Consider the following 22,781-nt stretch of genomic DNA (forward strand, 5'->3'; position numbering starts at 1 on the left):
AACTACTTCCATTTTATAATTCTTTAGTCAATTATATTTCTTTTGGGTTTCAGTGTTTAATTTAATAATAGAAGAAAACTGAATTATCTATTGCCTTTAATAATTTCAAGCATTATTGAATACTTTTCTCAATAAAAAATATGTTGTCTTCCTGAAAGTGACGTTCAAACAACTAAAACTCACTACATCAGAACAATTTACCTTCCCACCCTTACTCAAGGAAAAATACTTCTAAAATTTAACTAAAGCCTTAATCACACAAGCATACTAAACTCAGTTTAGATGGTCCAATGGGTCTAGAGTTTTATATTAAAATATCTTTAATTCTATACAAAAAGATGTGTATTTTTGAGGTGTGTGTATATGTGTACTTTAATTTTATAAATGAGAACTATTCAGTTCATGATTGTAGAACCTGAGTGTGAAACTGTGAGCTAACACTAGTTCTTGAAAGTGTAGTGAGGAGAGATGAAAGAGAATGACAAACTAGACATCATGCTAACCAAGTAGTAAGTCCTAATATTTCCAGTAGAGATACTAATAGTGACAATATCAAATTCCATGGAGCCTATGTTTATAGCCTCATTTTACATATGAGCCAAGGAATGATGGGTTAAAGGAATTTTTTTCAATCCTTTATTGATTTTTATTGAGCTCTACATTTTTTCTGCTCCCCTCCCTGTTTCTCCCCTCCCCACATTAAAGAAATTCTGGACCACAAATCTCAGCTAAGTCACTACTATTTAGGAAGTAACATGAGGATTTCATTTGATAATAAAAATCATTGTGATCTGGATCATTAATAGGGTCACATCAAAATGACAAACAACTACCCTTAAAATGGAAAGAGAGAGAGAAATGACTTCACAGGTTCAATTTTTTCAGGCCCTATCGAGATGATGGTCCAGAGTGAAAGCAGAGAAATAATAGAAACTTGCTGGCAACTAGGATAGGATAATTTTGGTTCCAAATGTCTCAAGTATCTTGTGCCCTCGATACAATTACACTTATGGAATTATCAAAACTGCATCATATATTCTAAATGCAGCCCACTTATACTACCTCAGATTGACACTAGGAAGTAGCAATCTATCTTAGCACAGGACAAAATCTCTGTGTTTATCAGCTTTGTGGTATAGGAACAGTTTGAAAGCTTTGCAGAATCATCCCAGACTGCAGAGAATTCCTTTTTACTATAAATTTACTTTTTCGCCAGGTGATTGTGATATCATCAGACATCAGGAGGAAGAAGGTAAGACACTAGCAAGGGACTTGTACTCACAGTCAGCATCTGCAAACACAATGCAAGGACTCTTTCCCCCAAGCTCCAGGGTGACCCTCTTTAGATTGCTTTTCCCTGCAGCTTCTTTGATTAATTTGCCAACCTGAAATCAAACATCACAGAGGAGGAGGCTTAGTTTGTTTTTGTGTAGATAGGTTGTTTTAATACTTTCTATTTGTACGACATTTGCACAACCATTTAATTTTATTTGGAAGAGACATAAAAAATGTTCATGAGCAGATGTGAGAGCTGACTCCATGTGTGGGCAGATAAAAAATTATTTTCATTTTTGTCAGAACGTCCTCTCTGGATTTGATCAGAAATACCCCTCAAGCATTTCATGTATTGACGTCTCGTCATTTTAGTGGCATTGAGAGAATTCTGCCCAGTCATAATAGTAGTCTGCTCATCATCTAAATCTTAACCCTCTTCTTTTTTTTTTTTTATACCCTCCCAGCCTGGACTGCCTCCAAGTAGGTCCTTTACTTGGATCAACTCTTAGAAGAGACCCTTTTTGAGCCTTGTTCTAATGAGAAGAAAAAACAATTCTTTTTCTCCTGATCTCCTAATGCTCATAAAGATGTTTCTGAGTCAGCCTCAAACGATGTCATGTCTATCTGTGTAAATCTCATAAATACCCAGTCACTACCTAATTCCCCACTTATTGACCACAGCAATCTCACTCTCTATTACCCTCGCTTCCTCCTCTCTCTCTCTCCTCTCTCTCTCTCTCTCTCTCTCTCTCTCTCTCTCTCTCTCTCTCTCTCTCTCCCTCTATCTACCCTAACAATATTCCCCTTCTCCAGCACATGTTGCTTTTCACAAAAAAAAAAAAAATTTCTCTGAGCTCATTGTTCCTTCTATACTTACCTGAAATCTCACCGTTCTCATTTCTTCTTTAATTCTAGTTGCTTCTTTGAAGAAAAATACATTGATTTTGTTATATTTTATCTGTGGATTCTTTCCTGTCTAGTGTATTATCTATAATATTTTAGTTTTGACTTTTGTATCCTGTTTTGATTACTATTGATTCTTCATTATATATATTGAGAGTACAATAAGTAATATGGTCTACTTTCTCTTTTTGAGGCAACTATTGTATTTTGTTCCTCTTATTGACAGATGTTCTATTTCACCAGAAAATAAGGTAATTGTTTAAGTCTAGGTTGTACATCCAGATGGCTTACAAGATGTGGGCTTGAATTTTCACAGAAAACAGAAAATGATTTTCATCCTTCAATTTTATTTCTTTGCACAGAACATGTAATAAAGTGTTACCAATTTCCTGAAACTTCAAGAAAAACAAAACAGAACTCTTAAGGCTGTGGTGAAAAACCATGTTCATATAGTTGCATTGCCATGTAGGGCAAATGTAGCCAGTGCCTGCCACCACTAAAAATGACTGTGTCTTACTTTGTTGCTAGAGGTCTATTTTAAAGGAATGTAATAAAAGTTTCATTGGAATGGCTCTTGTTGTTGTCACCATGAGAGACACTGTCTCTGCCTCTTAAACAATTGACAGTATCTTTCAAGAAACAAGCACAATGAGTTTGAGTAGGACTAATCCTATTTTTGTTCACTCTTGTGTCTAAAAACATGCTAAGTATTCATGCTAATGAATACTAACATTAATCAGTATTAATTCACAAGCAGTTGTACATCTTATGGTGGCTAACACAGAATAAGTTTTCAACACTAACCAAGCAAGGGTAAAAGACTAGCTACGAGGCAAGGATATTGATGCCCATGACTACATTTTAGACAATGACAACACAGATAATGATGCGGGAGTGATTTCTTTCTAATCTGTTGCTTTCATTGGTTAATTAATAAAGAAACTGCCTAGGCCCATTTGATAGGCCAACCCTTAGGTGGGTGGAGTAAACAGAACAGAATGCTGGGAGAAAGAAGCTGAGTCAGGCAGTCGCCATGATTCTCACTCCCGACACAGCCACAGGTTAAGATCTTCCCTGGTAAGCCACCTCATGGGCTACACAGATTATTAGAAATGGGTTAGGTCAATATGTAAGAGCTAGCCAATAAGAGGCTTGAACTAATGGGCCAGGCAGTGTTTAAAAGAATACAGTTGCCATGTAATTATTTTGGGTAAAGCTAGCTGGGTGGGGGGGCGCAGCCCAGCCCGGCACTCCTATTACAAAAAAATAAGAAAGCTTTTACTTCATGATTCCCACAGACCTAGCATTCAAGCAGTACAGAATCAATGGGAGTCAGGGTAGAGGAGCTTATATCCATATTCATGCCAAAGCCTGGTCAAATGTAAAAGACTAATCAGAAGATGAGAGGGCACATTGACACATCTCCTAAATTAATGTGAGAAAGTGAGTGAGAGGAGAAACCAGAAGTTCATGATGCTTCGCAGACATTTTCCTGAGTGCTCAGCAGGGCACGAAATATCTTCTTCTACCAGCTCTCACTTTTATTGTGTGAAACTGAATAAAGTGGGAATTACAGTCCCTGTGTTTCTCAAATAAAGATTCTCAAAAGGGAAAGGATTCTTCTGTTTTTCTAAGGTACGCCCCTCCTATTTGAAGCCAGAAGTTCTGTCATCCCTGAATTTGACTGTTTCTTTTTCAGAAGGTAAATGAGCATAGAGATAGCATAATAGAAATAGCAAAATGGCACCAAGTTGAGGATTAGTTAAGACGATCACACAAAAAAAGCTGATCCCAAGTTCAAGGAACATCAGGCTCTGGCAGAGGCAAACTGGAGAAGTGAGCCTAGGATCTGGGCTCAGATGTGCTCATTGCATCCCTAGTGCAGAACATGTGGGATTCTAGTCTTCCTTCTGACTGCCTCTTCTATCTACCTTGCTATGATCCTACTACCTACTGGCATCACCATCGCTAAAGCTATCAGAATGTCTTGGGTACCTTCACATATTTTGTCCAAAGGAAATTGTGACTGTGTGGTTGATTTAGCCTATCTCAATCAGAGATTTACATGATACACAATTTTCCAATATGCATTTTGTATAATGTATATACACACATTTGAAAGATAAAGAAAATCAAAATCCAAAGCCTAATTTCAGTTCCCTGTGCAGTAGAGCTATGTAACTAACTGCAAGTATAAGGAAATTGACATATTCTCAATTACTACATAGAATGAGCTTTCTTTAAACCTGGAACAAATTCTATATTCACATAGTTTCCTTCTCTTGATCCCTTGAAAAGTATCCAATCACCTTCTCCATTCTACCTGTTTCTTGTGTTGGCAGTAAGGTCTTGTTGGCAGCTGTGTAGCATAGTCTGAGATCAGCATATGGCTATCTGTCCAACAGGTTGCCTCAGGGCAAAGCACCTGTGAAAATGGACTCTCACGTGGAAAGAACCAGTATTCCATGGGACAGCATATGAATTTTTAAAATTCTTGTGGCTTGCACTTTCTTTTCTCTCTAGCGAAAGAGAGTTCTCTAGATGGTTTTTAGTATTACTTTTCCAGTCAGACATGCAATATCTGTAATTTCCCCTGAAAATTCTATTCTTTCTAGAATATTTTCCCTAAGACCTCCCTAAGGAGGAGATGGTTCTCAAAGCTTTTTTGATTACTAACTACAAGTCCTGATCCTGAGAACTTTCCTGACTCAACAGAGACAGATACATATGAGAAAACAACACTTGGAACATTAGCAATGGCTCAAAGTTCTGGAGAGGAGAGTAGGGCACACATGGTGCACAGAATAGGGAAAAAAGCCTCAGGAATACACATAGTGCTATGGTTGAGAGTAAGTTCCCTGGACACCAAGCATAGAATCATTGGTAGGATCTGGTATGCTCGAACAAGAAAAACTACAATGCAAACTGTGTGATGAGTAATTCCATCTTTACCATATATCAGAGTTTATATTGGTGGAAAAAGCATGGTATAATGAGATGGGAAAAGAGTGCTTAATCAAAGTTTGCCTTTTACACAGAGATTGAAACAGGAAACCCACTTGTAGAAAACGGAACTATATTAAAACATATCTTGCAGGCATGAAAGAATTGTCTGGGTTTGAAAATTGTTGTCCTTAAAGCATTGTACCCACATCTATACTTTTGAACTTTGTAACCACAGTTAGCTGCCAGGAGGCATAAGTGCTGCTAGAGTAGGATGTGTCTGACTCGATACTTAGGAAAGCCTACAAAAATGCTGAGTTCTATGTGTAGAAGAAGTTATGTAGGTAGTAGGAAGGTTTTTTTGAGGAAGCCTAAAGGGGAACATTGGGGACTTCCATAACGATCACAATGTATTTCTTAAATTGTGATGTATTTCTTAAAGTCAAAAATAGAACCTGATAATAAAGATGTTCATGTAATCCTGTTAAGAAAAACTCTGTTTAAGTATAAATAAAGATGGCTTGAGCTATTTGGGGCCACTTGAGTGCAATCTACTTGGTGGTCTGAAGTTTTCTTTGCACCGACACCCCTCCCCTGCCTCAGGACCTGAACTCAAGGTTGAGGACCTGGCGAGTCTATTCAAGCTCACCTTTTCCACCCATGCAAATGAGTCATGCAGTATCTTTTCTGCCAATAGTTAATAACATTCTAACCTGGCAGGGTGACTCCAGCATAACTTTGCTGGAAACAGCTTAACATCTGTTTCTTCTTTTGTTTGTAATAGAAACTCACTTGACCCTCAAAATTCTCCTTTACCACTCTTCCTCCAGTGCCCCCTCTCCCCTTACTGAATCTTGATATGGTTGTGGCTGGTTCCCACTCTTCAACTTTTATCTACTCAGGGCATAACAAGGCACACAGAAAGCCAAGGCTCTCGAGGCAGGAACATGGAAGAAATTGGAATGCATCACCCTCTCAGGGTGTGCTTGGTAGACAGAGTTCCACACAGGAGCTAGAGGTGAAAATCTACCATTTACTTTCTTAATCTACAGGCAGTAATTAAAGTGACTCATGCAAATAAATCATTGTGGCCTAATTTGTATTTCCTAGCATACACTTAACTAATCATCTGACTGCCTCAAAGGCTATATTTCTCCAAAGAGATAGTAGTGATTAAACTACAAGTCATTTACTGTAATCTTTCAGATTCTTAACAGTATTTTTTACTATTCAAAATTCATCCATTTGTGCTTGATAAACATATCTGGGGTCTAGAATAAAAAGCAAGTCACCACAAAACTTTTCTAAAAAAAAAGTGTTGGCTGCAAGACAGCTACTGAGAGCGTGTTTCTGCTTATTAAAGAGGAGATATTCTGAAAATGGCTCTACCTCTGTTGATCCCGTGAAGGCCACTTTGTCGATGTCCATGTGTGAGGAGATGGCTGCCCCTGCAGTTGGTCCATAACCAGGAACAACATTCACCACACCAGGAGGAAATCCTGCCTGCAAGATAAGAAGCAAGCAGTTAATAGATCCAGAACTTAATTCATAAAAGACCTGAGTGGGAAACTGGGGCTATTTCTCTATTCTCACCTTGGGGTTTCTTCTCTCAAGAAAATGCACTAAAGTGTATCTGTCCTTTACTAGTTACTGTCTTTTTTATTTCTTTTTTTTGTTACTGTCTTTAATTTCTTATCTATATGAAATTATTTCTAAAGGTGGTAATCCCTTAGGACCCTATGTTCTATGGACAAATCTGTCTCCATTGATGTATTAGTTGTTTCTCATTTGCTATGATAAAACATTGACCAAAACAATTTTGGGAAGGAAAAAGTTTATCTGGTTTACAGATTATGTCCATTGTTGAGGGAAGGCAAGGTAGGAACCTGGAGCCAGGAACTAAAGCACAGACCAAGGAGAAATGATATGTACTACATTATTTTCTGGCTGGCTCAGCGACCTCTCTTATGCAGTTAGGGCAACCTGCCTAGGGATACCTCTGTCCACAGTGGGCTGGGCCTTACCACATCAATCATCCATCAAGGAAAAACCCCACAGTCTAATCTGAGGAAGACAGTTTCTCAGATGAGGTACCTGCTTCCTAGGTTTGTCAAGTTGACAATAAAATTGTGACAAGTGATCACTCCAATGATTAACTGTGTCAGATTTATAAAAGGAACTCAAATTGATGAGATATCGGAGTATATGTTATATTACCTATACAGAAAGGCAGATTTTATAGTCACCACCATCAAAACTAGAAACAAAATAGCAGGCATATTGGCAGAGAAGCCTCCAACATTTAAAGATATTAAAACTAAAATAACTTCAAAGAAGTTTACAGAAGCAAACAGGCAAGTTATAAGCTAGATAATGAAGATAAAGCTTAGTATTTCACCATTTGAAAAAAAAATGCTACATTTCCTAATTAACTTACATTCATGAGATTTGAACAATGTAAGTGGCCAGTTACAAGGTGACTGGCTATGAGCCTCTGTCATTATTTAGATAGACACACATTTTTGCTGACTGACAAATGCTGCAGCCTGAGGTTCTGCTGCTTTCATCTGTGCAACTGGATAGGATCAGCGTGTGATCAGGGAAGCTCATAGTGATGAGACTGAGGCTGTAAGGTGAATGAGGAACCCTGAATTCGCCTGCACATTCAGACTCTGGAGACTTACCTCTTTTACTAAAGATGCCATATGAAGTGCAGTGAGAGGGGTTTGCTCTGCTGGTTTGACAATCACTGTGTTCCCACAGGCAAGGGCAGGGCCTATCTTCCAAGTGAACATGACCAACGGACCATTCCACTAGAAAGCAAAATTGAACAATGGACTTATTGTATAGCTCCAAACTAGATTTGTTATTGATACTTGCCACCCTGATAAAAGTTGACTAATATTTTAGAAGTTGTGTATAACTATCTAGTTTATTTTACCTATGTTTACAAAAGAAACTACGAAATGATAAAAAACAAAAAAGCTCAAAACAAACTATGTAGGAGAAGGGAACAGGAAATTGTAATCAACTCTTGTCATTCTGAACTCTTCATTTACAGAAAAAAATGCTACTTTATGGATTCATATATTTTAAGCATGTTGTAATTTACTCGTGTTTTAAAAGTGTGAAGTTCTCTTCCTCTTTCTTCCTGGAAGGCACTTATGGTATTTTATCCAAAATAATGATTCAGAAAAATCCACATCCAGGAGATTTTGTGTGTAGGTGTGCTAGGGAGTGACCCCAAGGATGTAACATATTGACTGTGTTCTCCATACCAGTGAGCTAGGCTCAGTCCAGGACAAAACTGTTAAAGCCAAAGAGGTGTCAAATCCCAATCCATAGGGTGAGTGTTTGAGTTCAGATCATTCCAACAAACCAACTGGACAGCAGTAAGAAATCAGATATGTGACTGCTTCTTCTATTTAAGGCATTTGCCACCCGGGAGACCTGAAAACAGTCCACTCTACTTTAGTGTGATGTTCTAAGGATTAATTAAGAAATTCAGGGTTATGGCATAGCATATATCTGTGTATCGTGTATGAACTTCAGTGTTCAATCCCCAGGAAAGAAAACCGGACAAAAGGGGGCAGTTAAAATTTACACTTTTCCAATAGTACTAGCTGGTACAGTAATATAGACATGTTTGAGTGTTTTTTAAGTCTTTGAATTACTGAACAGTTCCACAAATATTTTGGTATGTTCAGTCTTTCTAGAAGAGAATGACTGCCATTCAAAAACCTTTGGGATACTTCATTGTTTTTTAACTTAGCCTTTTAAACTATGTCAGCTGTATGTGTCTAGTGTCCTGTGTTAAGCTTCGTGGAAATCTGGTTACATCCAGAATATGATTTTGTGAAAGAAGAATGTTGACTTCCCAAACCTGCTACCTAAAGTTGAATAGAGGGCACATACTTTCTCAATTGTTATGAGGATTATTCCTTCCACTGAAATTAAAAAAAAAAAAAAAACATTTTCTGGGATTTGAACAATCATGTTTCAGTTACTTTCCACAGTGGGAAGTCTCAAGGAGGGGAAAGCAGTGCTGGGAGCAGTGGGCACTGCTGTGTGCCGTAAGAATGTTCAAACACAGATGAGCTGCGATAAAGCTTTGTCATATAGTTACAAAGCACAGCTCATGAAACCAGAACAAAGCAAAATTTCCAGAAAAAAAAAGTGCAATAAATTCTTAGGGCTTATTTGTAAATTTGAAACATCCTCAAAGGGTAAAGCATTTTATTCTGGACAAGATAGCTCATATCCGAAAAGCAAAGTTATAGGAAAGAGTGCTTCAGCCAGTCACGATTATTGAATTTACTTCACACATAACCATCACATAAGCTTCACTTGTGAGGGAATGGGCTTCAGATCAAATGGAATCACAGCTTTCTTGTCCCCATTGAAGTCATGAAGTAAAACTTACAGGGATGATTTGGCCACACACCCCAATAGGCTCACGTCTTGTATAAGTGAAAATATCTCCATCTGAAAAACAGAGCAAACACACCATCCAATAAAGGCAAATGCGGGATCCACTCGGGGCAGGGTGATGTGCGGTTGGTGGGAGAGGAGGTTCACAGTGAGTAGCGAAAAGGAAACAAAACTTCCTATTTACAAGGTTAATAATATGAGCAATGAAGCTATCAAATAGCAATTTCAGTCGAAAGACTGAGTTACAGCAAAATAAGTGACAGCATCAGGGAAGATCTCATAGGCTATAAACTCCATTCCCTGTATTCCAAGATGGCTGCTTTCCGTCAGTCTCATACATAGTGTGTTTCAGAACAGAACTGGGAGATTAGGTTCCCTCTCAAACGTCCCAGGAGCTCCAACTTTTAAACAGGTACATGATTTAAAATAATGAAAACTTCTCCAAGGAATAAGAAGTCTTTCTCTTAGAATTGTTATAGTTTTGGTGTTTTCTTTTTCCTACCAAACATAAATGCAATCTCTTATTATATGAATAAAATATTTGAAATGAAATGTGATTCTTTTCTTTCTTGATTTAAATGACTCTTATGCCTCAATATCAACAGAAACCTAAATATATCTTGGAAGAGGAAACCTTAATTGAGAAAATGCTCCTGTGAGATTGCTCTATAGACAAGTCAATGCAACATTTTCTCAATTATTGTTGGACGGGTGATGGCCCAGCACACTGTGAGAAGTGCCAAACCTTGGCACATGTTCCAGGATTGCATAAGAAATCAGGCTGAGAAAGCCATAACAAGTAACCCTACAGTACATTGTATTTGCCCATGGCCTCTGCTTCAGTTACTGCCTCCAGGTTTCTGCCCTGAGTTTTTGTCCTTATCTCCCTCAGAGAAGGAATCTAGTGTGGAAATAAAAGTGAAAGAGACGATTTGTTCACAAGTTGCTTTTGTTCATAGTGTTTTAACAGCAAATACTCACTTTGATATGCTCTTATTCGAAGTTTTACTGTTGGTATGTTGTGTTCTAGCTTCCACAGGAACCTAATGCTAGCACACAACCACTTTCCCTGTCCAGATCTACAGGTACTTTAAACAGCTTCCTCTATGTTTCCCAACAGAAGAGTAAGAGATACAAAATAGCCTGGTTCATAGTACCACTGTTGTGTTGTTCTCTTCTTATAGTTTATGAGAGGTATAAGAAGCTTGTATATCTTATACTGTATCTTCCAGGTTGAGAGGAAGTACACACCAGAACATGAAGTGGATTATTTGGGTTCCTGAAGTCATTGTAGATAGAGATGTGAAACTGCCTCCAACCCTTCCCAAACCGATTCTTTTCTAACATGAAATATTTGCTGTGTGTCTGTTCTGCTGCTTGCATGCCCCACTAAGCAATACATCACATTTCCATGCAAAGATTCTTAATCCTGCTGGTAATCAGAGTCTAATCTTGATTCGATGCTTTTGAAATACATTAGTATAAATTAAGTTGCTGAAGTATGTTGGACTAAGTATACTGGGCACAGAACAGCACAGCTTACTCATTCTGGACATGCAAAGTCTTAGGTAATAATGTTACAGAATAAGTACAAATGTCATTATGGGAATGGTACTCAATAAATGATTTTTGTGGCCAGTTTTGAAAAATTGTGATCCTAAGACATCTCACTCACATTAGTAGGTAAGTCTATGAGAGTGTTCTTACTTGAATTCTGTGTATACTATCCACAATGTTTAATCTTAACAGAACTTCCAGCAACAGAACTCTGTTGGGTCAACGTGAAAAGTAAAGTAATTTTTTACCTAGTTGATGGACACAGTTGTCAGGGAGAATCGAAAGGTATTCACTTCTGCAGGAACTGTCCCCATTTCTGTCATCATGCAGGTAGTTCCCAAATGTACTTACCACTTGGTATTGTTTGGCCATGGATCTTGTCAGCCCAGCCTGCACAGTACTTTAATGTTTTTATGCTGACTTCTAAATCCATCGTGTATGCATTGGGAAATACTTTCCCAGCATTCATTGATTCCATTGTCTGAAAAATAGGTAGTAATATCATAGTCTAAACATTCAACAATAAAAATTGCATCAAGAATATACAGTCAACCATTTTAGATTTTCATAATTATGTACTAGAGTTTTAGAAATATAAGGATTCTTAAATCTTATGTTCCTTTGAAAGCAACTTAAAAAGAATTGTATGACTTGTTTGTGGTCACATAACAGGATCCTGATGAAAGAGGTAGCGACATTCTGATTGCCTGATCCTACTAATATTCCTGGTAGATTCTAAGTACCTCTGGCTAAGCGTGTCTAAGAGCTGGTTACATAAGTACATAGCTGTAAAAATGATTCTTAGTCTCCACATCCTACCAGAGTTCCAACAAGCTTTCACTTGTCATCTGACTGTAGCAACAATTCAGGGTCTGAACACAATGTCACCATTGCCATCCTATTCCTCTCATGTGTAAACGGTCTGCTCGTACAATTGTAAACCAAACTGACCAGCCAGTTGGAATGGTGAATGCACCCAGAAGCTTCCCCACTGTCTCTCTTTGGTATAGGTTCATACTCACAGTCAGCAGTAGACGGTCTCTTTCCAATAAGTCAGCCAGCTTGTTCAACAGCCTCCCCCTCTCTGAAGCATCCATGGTGCGCCATGGAGAGCCAATCTGAAAAGCCTGTCGTGCAGCCTTCACAGCTTTGTCCACATCTGCCTGGAAGTCACAGAACATTCATTTCAGGATGTTCAAAACTCTACACTGGCAAGCTAAACATCACAAATTAATAAATAGAGCACAGTCCTCAGGTGGACCAAGGAACCCCACCATATACTACCTGCCTAGCACAGTCTGATGAGTATCATACCCTTGGGGAGAGAAAGCAAGCCATCTTGCACATATTCTAGGGAGAATTGAACGTGTGTAGCCAAGTAGGCATATTAAAATGAAATCAAGGAAATCTCAGAAAGAACTTAGCAGTCACCCAGAAAAGGGTTCAACTCCCTTGCCTGGATCATAAAAATTGACAGACGACTAAGACTGCAGTGCATAGACTCCAAACAAACTGTTGTTTGATACCCAGTGTGTGTGTCTGGTACCATGGACTCCTTGGCTCTGCTGGGACCCCGCTATTGAAGCAGCCTGCTGGACAGCCGACCCCTATACTTGATCACCTGTCTGTACTGCTATTTTCTATTCCAGACCCAGCTTGACCTTGGATCTTGCCGTTGAGCTCTGTAGCTTCTACATTCCCCCTGAGTCCAGCTAATGCCTGCAGTTCTGCCCAGGCACAGATTTCTTATCATACAGGTTCTTTCTAAAACATCTTTGAAGCCCATGAATTCTGCTACAGACTCTTTAACTTGTATTCATTTAGTTATCCATAAATGCATATACAGTGGTCCAAATACAGTTACTATGTGATGTGTGATATGAGAATTAATGTTAGTAATTAATCCTGGAAGAAATAATTCATATTCTCCTCAAGAAGACTACTAAGCTAGTTGACTTTTGAATTAAATTGTTCACATTTGAATGGTTAAATCTTGTGAATTTATTGCTATTCAATACAGTTACATTATTGAAAGACATAAACATATTCATCTGTGCTTGGATATGACATATAAGCTTCATATGGCTTATTATTGTTGATATTTTTACAACAAATCATGCTGTAAATAATTATTTTCAGTCATGTAACAATCATTTTGCATTAGCCAAAATTATAAGTCTCATAAATGTTTTTGATAGAATTTTTGTAGTATTTTTTTTTAACTTCAAGCTTCCTGTATTGTAGATTTTTATTCAGGGTCTGGCATTTCCAAGATACTTTTGAATTAAACAGAAAACAGTGATCAGGTAAACTCTGATTTACTATCATCAAATCATGTGACCTAGAAAAATAAAATACTACAGTTTGAAGTCAGAGCCACTAAAGAGGAAAAAAATATATATTTGCTCTGGCCCCTGCCCCACCCTTATGATACCATGAGAGGCTTCATTTGGCCTGTTGGCAGCCCCATTGCACTTGTGGATAGAATCTCCAGAACCTTTAGCCTGTGACCTAATGAGTAAGCCTAGCATATCAGACTTGACTGTGAAATTTACCAGGTTAGAACCGTCCTCCAAGCAATGCTAGTCACTCTTCATTAGAGCTCTCACAAATTGTTTGAACATCAATAATTCTAAAAGGACAATTTGATGAACGATTCCAAAACAGGATAGAGATATAGGAAGGTGGCTGTGAAGACAGCTCTTTCTCATCACTAACAATTTTCTTATAGCAGTGGTTCTCGACCTTCCCAGTGCTGTGACCTTGTAATACAGTTCCCCTTTTGTGGTGACTCCCACCATAAATGTATTTTTGTTGCTACTTCAACACTGTCACTTTACTGTTGTTATGAATTGTAATATAATATTTGTGTTTTCCGATAGTCTTACATGACCTCTATGACAGGGTTGTTCGACTCCACCCCCCAACACAGCTTGAGAATACACAGCTTGAGAATCCCCGTCTTAGAGGATTCACTAGCCAACCAGATTGGCACAGTAATTTGGCCTGCAAGTTTGTCTGGGAATGAATTAGTCTCCTTGCTCTTTCTATGAGACAGGAAGTTGTCACTAAGCACAGAACAGATCAGTGCTCACTGGCAAGGCTGCTGGGATGGTCACCAGTTTTCCCATCTGTGCCTTCAGAAGAAGGTAAACCTCACTGACTCCCCTAGAAAACTCTTCAGCCTGATTGAAAAAGTTTCTACTGAACCCAGGTAGAGAGTTGTTTTCCTGATGGAACTAACCCCAGCATCAGAGCAAAATGTCCCATAGAAGCTAAATGTTCAAGGCCTCAATGTTAAAGCATTGATAATATGACTTTTTACTAACTTATATGTACAGACTCATAGTCTTCTTTTTTCGTGTCATTTAATTGTCAAGGAGAAGGCATAATTAGCTGACTGATGTTGTAAAAATATTAGTTAAAGATGTGTTACAATGGTTTATCCTGTAGAACATTTGTTTAATGATACAAAGATGTGTTACATTCATCTACATTGCATTTGTTTAACTCTGTGAAGCTGTTACTTTGCCTGTCTAAAACATCTGATTGATCTAATAAAGAGCTGAATGGTCCATAGCAGGGAATGAGAAAGGATAGGTAGGACTTGCAGACAGAGACAATAAATAGGAGGAGAAATCTCAGGGGAAAGATCAAGGAATGAGAAAAGAAAGAGAGGAGGATGCAAGGGGCCAGGACCCAGGTACACAGCAATCCAAGGAGTAAGAAGTTAAGATAGGCCTATAGGACAAAGATAAAAGCTCAGAGGCAAAACAGAGCTGGGATAATTTAAGTTAAGGAAAGCTGGCTAGAAACAAGCCAAGTTAAGATCAGAAAGAATAAGTCTCTGTATATTTATTTGGGAACTGGGTAGTGGGCCCATCAAAGAACTTAAGAACCAAGAGCCAAAGAGATATCAAAAAATGATTTTAAAAACTATATAACCTTAAATGTTATTATATTAAAACTGCATGTCCCATACTAAATGCTAATGCTAACCCTTAAGAAAAGAGACACATTATTTAAAAATTAATACTTCATTATGCTACAGTAGCCTCAGAACATCAACATTTTGAACCCCACCTCTCTATTCTAGATTCCTGGGTAGCATTAGAAATGCTAACATTAGATCTACAGTCTGTTGGTTTTTTTTTTTTTATCATTTCTTGGTCTTTTGATGTTTAAATTTTTAAGTTATTATGTATTGTGTATAATTATTCTCTACCAGATGTATATGAGACAATTTCTTATGTCAAGGACAATAGAACATTTACCCAACTGCCTGAGCAGCCACATTTTCATGCCTTTCACTGAACTTGCAGTGGACTTTGAGCTCAGAATAATGAGATAAAACGACTTCTGGTGTGAACTAGACCTGCAGGTGTTGGAAAACTCACCTTGTCCCCTTCTTCCACATGGCAGATGATCTCCTCAGTTGCTGGGTTAATAACAGGAAATTTCTTGCCACTCACAGAGTCATGCCATTCATTGTTGATGAAGATCTGTGGGGATGCAGCAATGCAGACAAAAAGCATTTAAATACGCACTATGGTGAAGGGTTTGATAAACTAGCGCTGTGGTATTAAGTGCTACCCCGATATTATGGGGCTTTCCCTGTCTTAAAAATGCTCACATGTGTGTCATTTAACACCTAAAAAAACATAGATGGGGCTGGAAAGATTGTTAGGAAAGCTAACAGAAGCCTTTATAACTCTCTAAATCTAAGCGCACCCATCAGCTTTCTGTCCATAACTTCTCAGGAGCAGTGAGGAAATGCTCCATGCGCCCTCCATTCCTGCTACAGAGCTTTCGCATAAAGAGCTCATCTAAAAGTTACAGGGCCACTGGTCAAACTCCACAGCTCACCTGCCTCTGCCTTTTTACCATTGATATGGATGATGAGGAGCTCCTTTCCCTGAGGGAGTGTAACAGTCAGAGCATTTAATTCATAAGAAGCACTTGAGGCCAGGGCTGGCTCATGGGGAATGGTCTACACTAGCAATCATGGCCCTGGTGTATTTTTTTCTGAATAGTTTTATCTGAATTTTTCAAGAACTGTTTCACACCATATCATTCTCCTCTCATTTTCTCCTAATTTTCTGTCAGTCTGTCTTGCACAGTCTGTCCTGTCTGATAAAGACTTCATCAGAGAGAAGTTCTGAGGGTTCTCCAAGGATCTCAGGGTGAAGGATTCTGTTTCCTGGAATTTGAGGTCTTATTTCTCCTTTCTCGTTTCACACACCTTAACCACTTTCCAGTTCCAAGGCAGCCAAGGTTCTCTGTCCTCCTGCCTTTGCATAGAAAATCAAAATTCACTGGATGGTGTTGTTTATTAGTAAGGAGAGAAGTATTTGAACATCAAATAAATTTCTTCTTGGCTATTAAATACTTAGTCTCTCCATTCTCTCTAGGATGTCATAATGTAATGTTTGCAGCAAAGAAGTTTCCTTTGCTTTAGTTTTCAGTCTAAAAAGTCTGTCTATGTTTAGGGATTACTGGTTCTACCTACATTTGTACATGGGACTTTAAGGAATAACTTTTTTTTCTAGTACTTTCACCTCATCTTTAATTAGTAAGTGCTAAATGAAACAACCCAGAGAAAAGACAGCTAACTTTAAAACCTCCTTGAGATGCACACACACACACACACACACACACACACACACAAACACAAACACAGTCTTAAGAAAATTCATAAATGACAAAGGAAGGAAAAGGAGACAGGCTTTCTGATGATCAATATACTTTTTCGTTTGAAATCATGCAAACAAAACTTTTCTTAGTGATTAAACTGTAACTATATAAACAGTGTGGACAGTTCCCATCTTCTTGGAATTCTTGATTTGTAGATTGTGACAGGTATTTCTTCCAAATGAGAAGAGGGTCAGAGTCTATGGAGTGCACACACTTTGACACCTGTGAGCTGTTGGAGAGTGTACACACATCCTAGTTCCTATATTCTCCTTTGTCAAAACCTAAATTGAAAGCATTTTCTGTCAAAGAAAGCCTGGTGAAATCATGCCCCAGACATGTCTAGCTGCTCATGGATGGATCACAGCCAAGGTCCACTCCTCTCTATAGACCTTAGCTGATGTGGGAGTGTCATATATCAATCTGTTGATTTCATTGGTTAATTAAATAAAGAAACTGCTTGCCCTGATAGGTTAAAACATAGGTGGGAGGAGTAAACAGAAGGAAGATGGGAGGAGTAAACAGAATGTAATGCTGGGAGGAAGAGGAAGTGAGGTCAGACCAGACAGCTCTGCTCTCTGGAGCAGAGACGCCATGCTCTGCTTTCCCGATAGCTCTGCTCTCTGAGGCACACGCGATGAAGCTCTGACCCAAGATGGACATAGGTTAGAACCTTCCCAGTTAAGCGCACCTTGGGGTGCTTACACACATTATTAGAAATGGGCTAATCCAGGTGCAAGAATTAGCCTAGAAGAGGCTAGATAGAAATGGGCCAAGCAGTCTTTAAATGAATACAGTTTGTGTGTTGTTATTTCGGGCATAAGCTAGCAGGCGGCTGGGGTGCTGGGGATGCAGCCCCGCCACCCTTATTTCAACACTTAGCCTAAGCAAAGAGCCCTTAAACCAGGCAGCTCCCTCACTTCAGGTGCTTAGAAAAATGCAAAGGCTTCAGGAATTCAAAACCAACTACATTTGCTCACAAGGAAAACAAAATAGATGAGAGAAGACATCCGGTCTCCTCACTAACTTTGACACTCTCTGATTTCCTTGTTTGGTTCAGAACCCAGCATGGTTCTCCCCAGAGTTGAACAGTTTTTCTCTCACTTTGTTTTCTGCATCAGGTCATAACACGGCTAATTTTAAGTGACTTTTCTAATAACTTGATTGGATGTGTGTGTGTGTGTGTGTGTGTGTGTGTGAGAGAGAGAGAGAGAGAGAGAGAGAGAGAGAGGGGGGGGGGTTATTCTTAATTTTGAATCCTAAGATATGTAACAGAATTACACATGAAACTGCTCAGTAGGTAAAATTACGAGAGAGTCCCTCAGGACAAACCCAGCCTAATCACCTGCCCTCCCTGGCTGCAGATTTCCAAGCCTGGATCAGATTCCTGCTCTTGTGTCTCTAAATATTTAGCAGTTAACAATGGCATGTTTTTTCTAACAACAGCAAATAGTGATCAGTCCTGGAGGAATAAACTACTACTATTTCTATCTCATAATAAGAAAAAATACAAGTCCATTTGGGGCTTTTGGCAGAGGTCTCCATTCAACGTCCAGGGTTAAGTCCTCCAACCTTAACACTGTCAACAAACATAAAGTCATATTTCCCTGTTCCAATGTGCTATTTTGAGATAGAAAGCCAGAGAGAGAACTCCCCATGTGCCTGGCTCCTTCCATTAAATTCCTCTGTTTGTCTCACCATAAGTGCTCACAGCACAGGGTTAATAGACCAGCTGCTCACTCTGCTTCACTACACTCTGGCACAAGAACCATTCACATAGAGTGAAATTCTTTTACCTTAGATGTGTGTCACATGAGAATATGCCTGATATGGCTTAGAATTCACCATTGAATCAGGCCACTCTCTTTGCAAGATTTTTGTCTTGCTGTCTGCAAAGAAGTCCCAATCGACCATGCTTTAACCAGGACCCCAGAGAAAGCCCCACTTGCAAGACTCTTTCTTACCTTGGTATACTGAATCTTCAAGTTGCTCAGTGGGGCAGGGATTTCAGGTTGTGCAGGAGAAGACATTGCTGGTTTGGTTCCTGGAACACTGGTGACAGGCTCAGCAGTCTGGTTCTGATAGGGCACTTGCTCCTTTTTATCCAAATGCTCTAAGGTTCATTTGCATATTAGGATATGATTGGATGGGCAGACTCAGAGCAGGGCAGAAAGGACTCCAGTCTCTTGTAACGTCTAAGGCTGGCAGGGAGCCTTTGCCTTTAAATGTGAATTCCTAAGGAATCTTCACCTCAGCCCTGAATTCCATCTGGAGACTGCTCACTGTTGACAGATGAATTAATTCACCAGGCCAAACCTGTGCTAAGAGAATACTTGACCAGAAGCTTGGACACGCAAAGCCAGTTTTCATTTTCTAAGTTTTTCATGACTTTTTAGGTTACCATGTAACGTTCCCTTCTCGGATAGACTGTGAAGTAAAGAAGAAAAGGTTCTGTTATCAATAGCAGCTGGGGGAGAGGACAGTTGTAGATTATTATTTAAAGATGTATTACATTTGTTTATGTGGTGGAACATTTTTTTTTCTTAATTTGTTGTATTTTTTAAAATTTCCCAATCCAAGTTCCCACTCCCTCCCTTCCCTCCATTCCCTCCACATACCCTCTCACCCCACCCCCATTTAATCCTCAGAGAGGGTAAAGCACATTGCTTTGAGGAAGGTCCAAGGTCTTCCCTCTATATCTAGGCTGAGCAAGATATTTATCTAAAGAAAATAGGGTCCCTAAAAAGTCAGTACACGCAGTAGGGATAATTATTAGTGCCGCTGCCAGTGGCCCCTCAGTCTGCCTCAGCCATACAACTGCCAACCACATTCAGAGGGCCTAGTTTTGCCTTATGCTTGTTCCTTCCCAATCTGGCTGGAGTTGGTAAGCTCACATTAACTCAGGTAGACTATTTCAGTGAGTGTACTCATCATGGTCTTAACTTCTTTGTTCATGTTCCCCTTCTTCCCACCCTTCAGCTAGAATTTGGAGTTCACTCTATTGCTCCCGAAGCAAGTCTCTGCCTCTGTTTCCATCAGTTGCTGGATGAAGGTTCCATGGTGATATTTAAGCTAATCATCAGCGTATTCTGGAGAGTATGGGGAGTAAGGGAAACACTCATCCATTGCTGGTGGAAATGCAAACTTGTACCATCACTTTGGAAATCACTATAGTGCTTTCTCAGAAAATTGGGAATCAATGTACCTCAGGATCCAACAATACCATTCCTGGGCATATACCGAAAAGATGCTCAATCATACTACAAAGACATGTGTTCAACTATATTCATAGTGGCATTATTTGTAATAAATAGAACCTGGAAACAACCTAGATGCTCCTCACCTGAAGAATGAATAATAGAAGACAAAGTGTCACATTTTCGTGTTAGAGGTTAAAAAAAATGGTAAAAAAAAATGACATCTTGAATTTTGCATGCAAATGGATGTAATTAGAAAATACTATCCTGAGTGAGGTAACCCAAATCCAAAAAGAAGAATATAGTATGTACTCACTCATTAGTAATACTACCTATAAACAAAGGACATCAAGCCTATAGTTCATGATCCTAGAGAAGCTAAGCATTAAGGTAAGCCCTAATAAAAACATACATAGATTCACTTGGAAAGTTGAATAGACAAGACAGCCTGACAAAATTGGAAGCATGAGAGTGGGAGGAAAAGGGAGGGTGGATGAGGAAGAGGCAGGGAGAAGGGGAGATGTGAGAAGAACTTGACGGAATGGGATAGTCGAGATGGAGGAAAGACAGAGATGAGAGCAAGTAAAGAGATATCTTGATTGAGGAAGCCATTATAGGGTTAGCATAAACCAGACTCTAGAGAAATTCCCAGGAACCCGCAAGGATGACCCCAGCTAAGAGCCTAAGCAATAGAGCAGAGGGGGACCTAACTTGACTTGCCCTGTAGTCAGAGAGATTATGCTTTTAAAATAATTGTATTTGGGAAAAAAAAGAGACAAGTCAGGTCAGGAGAACAGAACATTCTTCTAGATTTTCAGACAGTGTGTTTTGGATGTCCTTGAGTATCCTGCAACTCCCATTTGAATTAAGATAGAAACTTTTGTTCTTCTAATCTCTTGTTCCCTTTTTGTTTGGAAAAGCATGCTTTTACTTTTACAAATGCCCTTTGAGTTAAATGCACAATTGCACAACAGCTATTACATAACATGCAGACTAGGGCTCTGGACAATGCCCAAACTGCTGCATTTTTCAAGGGTCACAGTTGTTTGTGGATTCAAAACTTGTTTATTTGATGTCGAGGAGGTAAAACCACAGGTTGTAAAACATTCTTGGCATTCCCACTTACTCTCTGAGTAGGTACATCATTCACTGTCTTTTGCTAGATATCTATGTAGTAATGTACGCCTTAAACTGAGAATCACAGCATGTAATTTTTCTTAAAAAAAATTAGAGGCAGCTACCATGACAGCCCATTAATTTTCAACAAGTACTTACTAACTTGTTGTAACTACCTGTGTGCCTTCCAAAACTTTGCCAGGATTTTTTTTTTTTTCTGCTCAGTACTGGGCTATGACATGGATTTCCAAGTTAATTGTTCCCAAGCACAGAATTTACTTTATACAAAAGTTTGTTTCTGGGGATGATTACAAAAGCCAAAGACTTTTTTTTTTATTTTTCCCCTTAAAGAGGGAAAATAAGGTTTTAGTAAAATGATGGGACCTGGGGAGGCCCTCCTCATGACTAGACCCAAAGCTTTCATTTGATGAAAGAACTGGTACCTTTTTTGTTTGTTTGTTTATTTATTTATTTATTTATTTATTTATTTATTTATTTTCATTAAAAGACTGGGTTTCTCTGTAGCTTTGGAGCCTGTCCTGGCACTAGCTCTTGTAGACCAGGCTTGCCTTGAACTTAGAGATCCACCTGGCTCTGGAATTAAAGGCGTGCCCCACCACCACCAGGACAAGCTGGTAGTTTTTTAACATGGGGTACTTGCAAATAATATCTAATCACTTCCTTGTCAGTGATACGCTAAATTTCATGCTCATACACACAAACATACAAAGCAATACAGGGTTATATTTAAGTGATGGCTTCCAACTCCTGTACCAAGAAATGTACAGACCATGACTTCTGCCATCACTGAAACCAGCTCGACAGGCAACACATCAGTACACAGCTCCATTGAACAAGCAGGTTTTTCTTTTTTTAATAAAAGCAAAGCTCTTCCTTACATGGATAATTGAACTTTCTACTAATAAGAATAATAAATTAAAATAAGAATAGATACAAAACATAACTGAATCTTGGAATGAAATCTGAAGAGGGCCAAATGTTTGCTTCCTCTCAAAGTACATGTGCTAAAGTCATAACCTTCAATGTGCTCGTGTGAGAAGTGGGATCTATAGGATAAAAATGGGTCATGAAGGCGAAGACCTTGTCAGCGAGATTAATGACTTCATAAGAAAGAACCCAGAAATATGACTTTATAAGAAAGAACCCAGAAAAGCCTCTTGGTCCTGGCCTCATTGCTTTGACTTTTTCCATCTCTCTTTGTTTCTGGTACTATGGACTGGACCCAGAGCCTCAGACATGATGGATAAGCACCCTAACACCTAACTATGTCACCAGATTTTCTGGCTAATGTCTTCAATGTGAAGATCCAAAAGAAGTCAGGAGCCTGCTACCACACAGCTTGATCATGCTATACTTCTGATGTTTGACTTTTAACCTCGAGGACTCTTCTCTAAAAGACATCCAGTCTCTGGTCTGTTGTTAAAGTAACATAAATAGACTATGATGCCTTCTTTGCACGTTGTCTAACTTCAGGATCCTGGGTGGTTCAAGGAGCTCAGAATCTTGTTCTGATTCATGCCACAGCCCTCACACTACTGCTTCCTTCATCATCATTGAAATATCCCCATGACAAATATTTCTTTTCATTTTTAATAGCTATGGTTCATCTGCTATCACATCATTTTTATGCCTGTTCAGGGTTTTAAC

General features: G+C 38.9%; 1 protein-coding gene across 1 annotated transcript in view; it reads right to left on the reverse strand.

Moving 5' to 3' along the window:
• LOC126510753 (aldehyde dehydrogenase, cytosolic 1) overlaps nt 1-18,915 on the reverse strand; it is a 34,189-nt gene extending 15,274 nt beyond the window's left edge. Inside the window, exons 1-8 of the mRNA XM_050157463.1 lie at nt 18,765-18,915; nt 15,507-15,611; nt 12,132-12,272; nt 11,461-11,590; nt 9,545-9,606; nt 7,806-7,934; nt 6,511-6,624; nt 1,283-1,385 (exon numbers count right to left, since the gene is read on the reverse strand). Coding sequence (XP_050013420.1) covers nt 1,283-1,385; nt 6,511-6,624; nt 7,806-7,934; nt 9,545-9,606; nt 11,461-11,590; nt 12,132-12,272; nt 15,507-15,611; nt 18,765-18,830 — 850 coding nt within the window. The 5' untranslated portion in view covers nt 18,831-18,915. The remainder of the gene's footprint in view (nt 1-1,282; nt 1,386-6,510; nt 6,625-7,805; nt 7,935-9,544; nt 9,607-11,460; nt 11,591-12,131; nt 12,273-15,506; nt 15,612-18,764) is intronic.
• Nucleotides 18,916-22,781: the final 3,866 nt, after the last annotated feature.

Source organism: Alexandromys fortis, unplaced genomic scaffold (genome assembly GCF_014885135.2).
Source record: "Alexandromys fortis isolate MF-2015 unplaced genomic scaffold, M_Fortis_MF-2015_v1.1 scaffold_10, whole genome shotgun sequence".
NCBI classification, from domain to species: domain Eukaryota; kingdom Metazoa; phylum Chordata; class Mammalia; order Rodentia; family Cricetidae; genus Alexandromys; species Alexandromys fortis.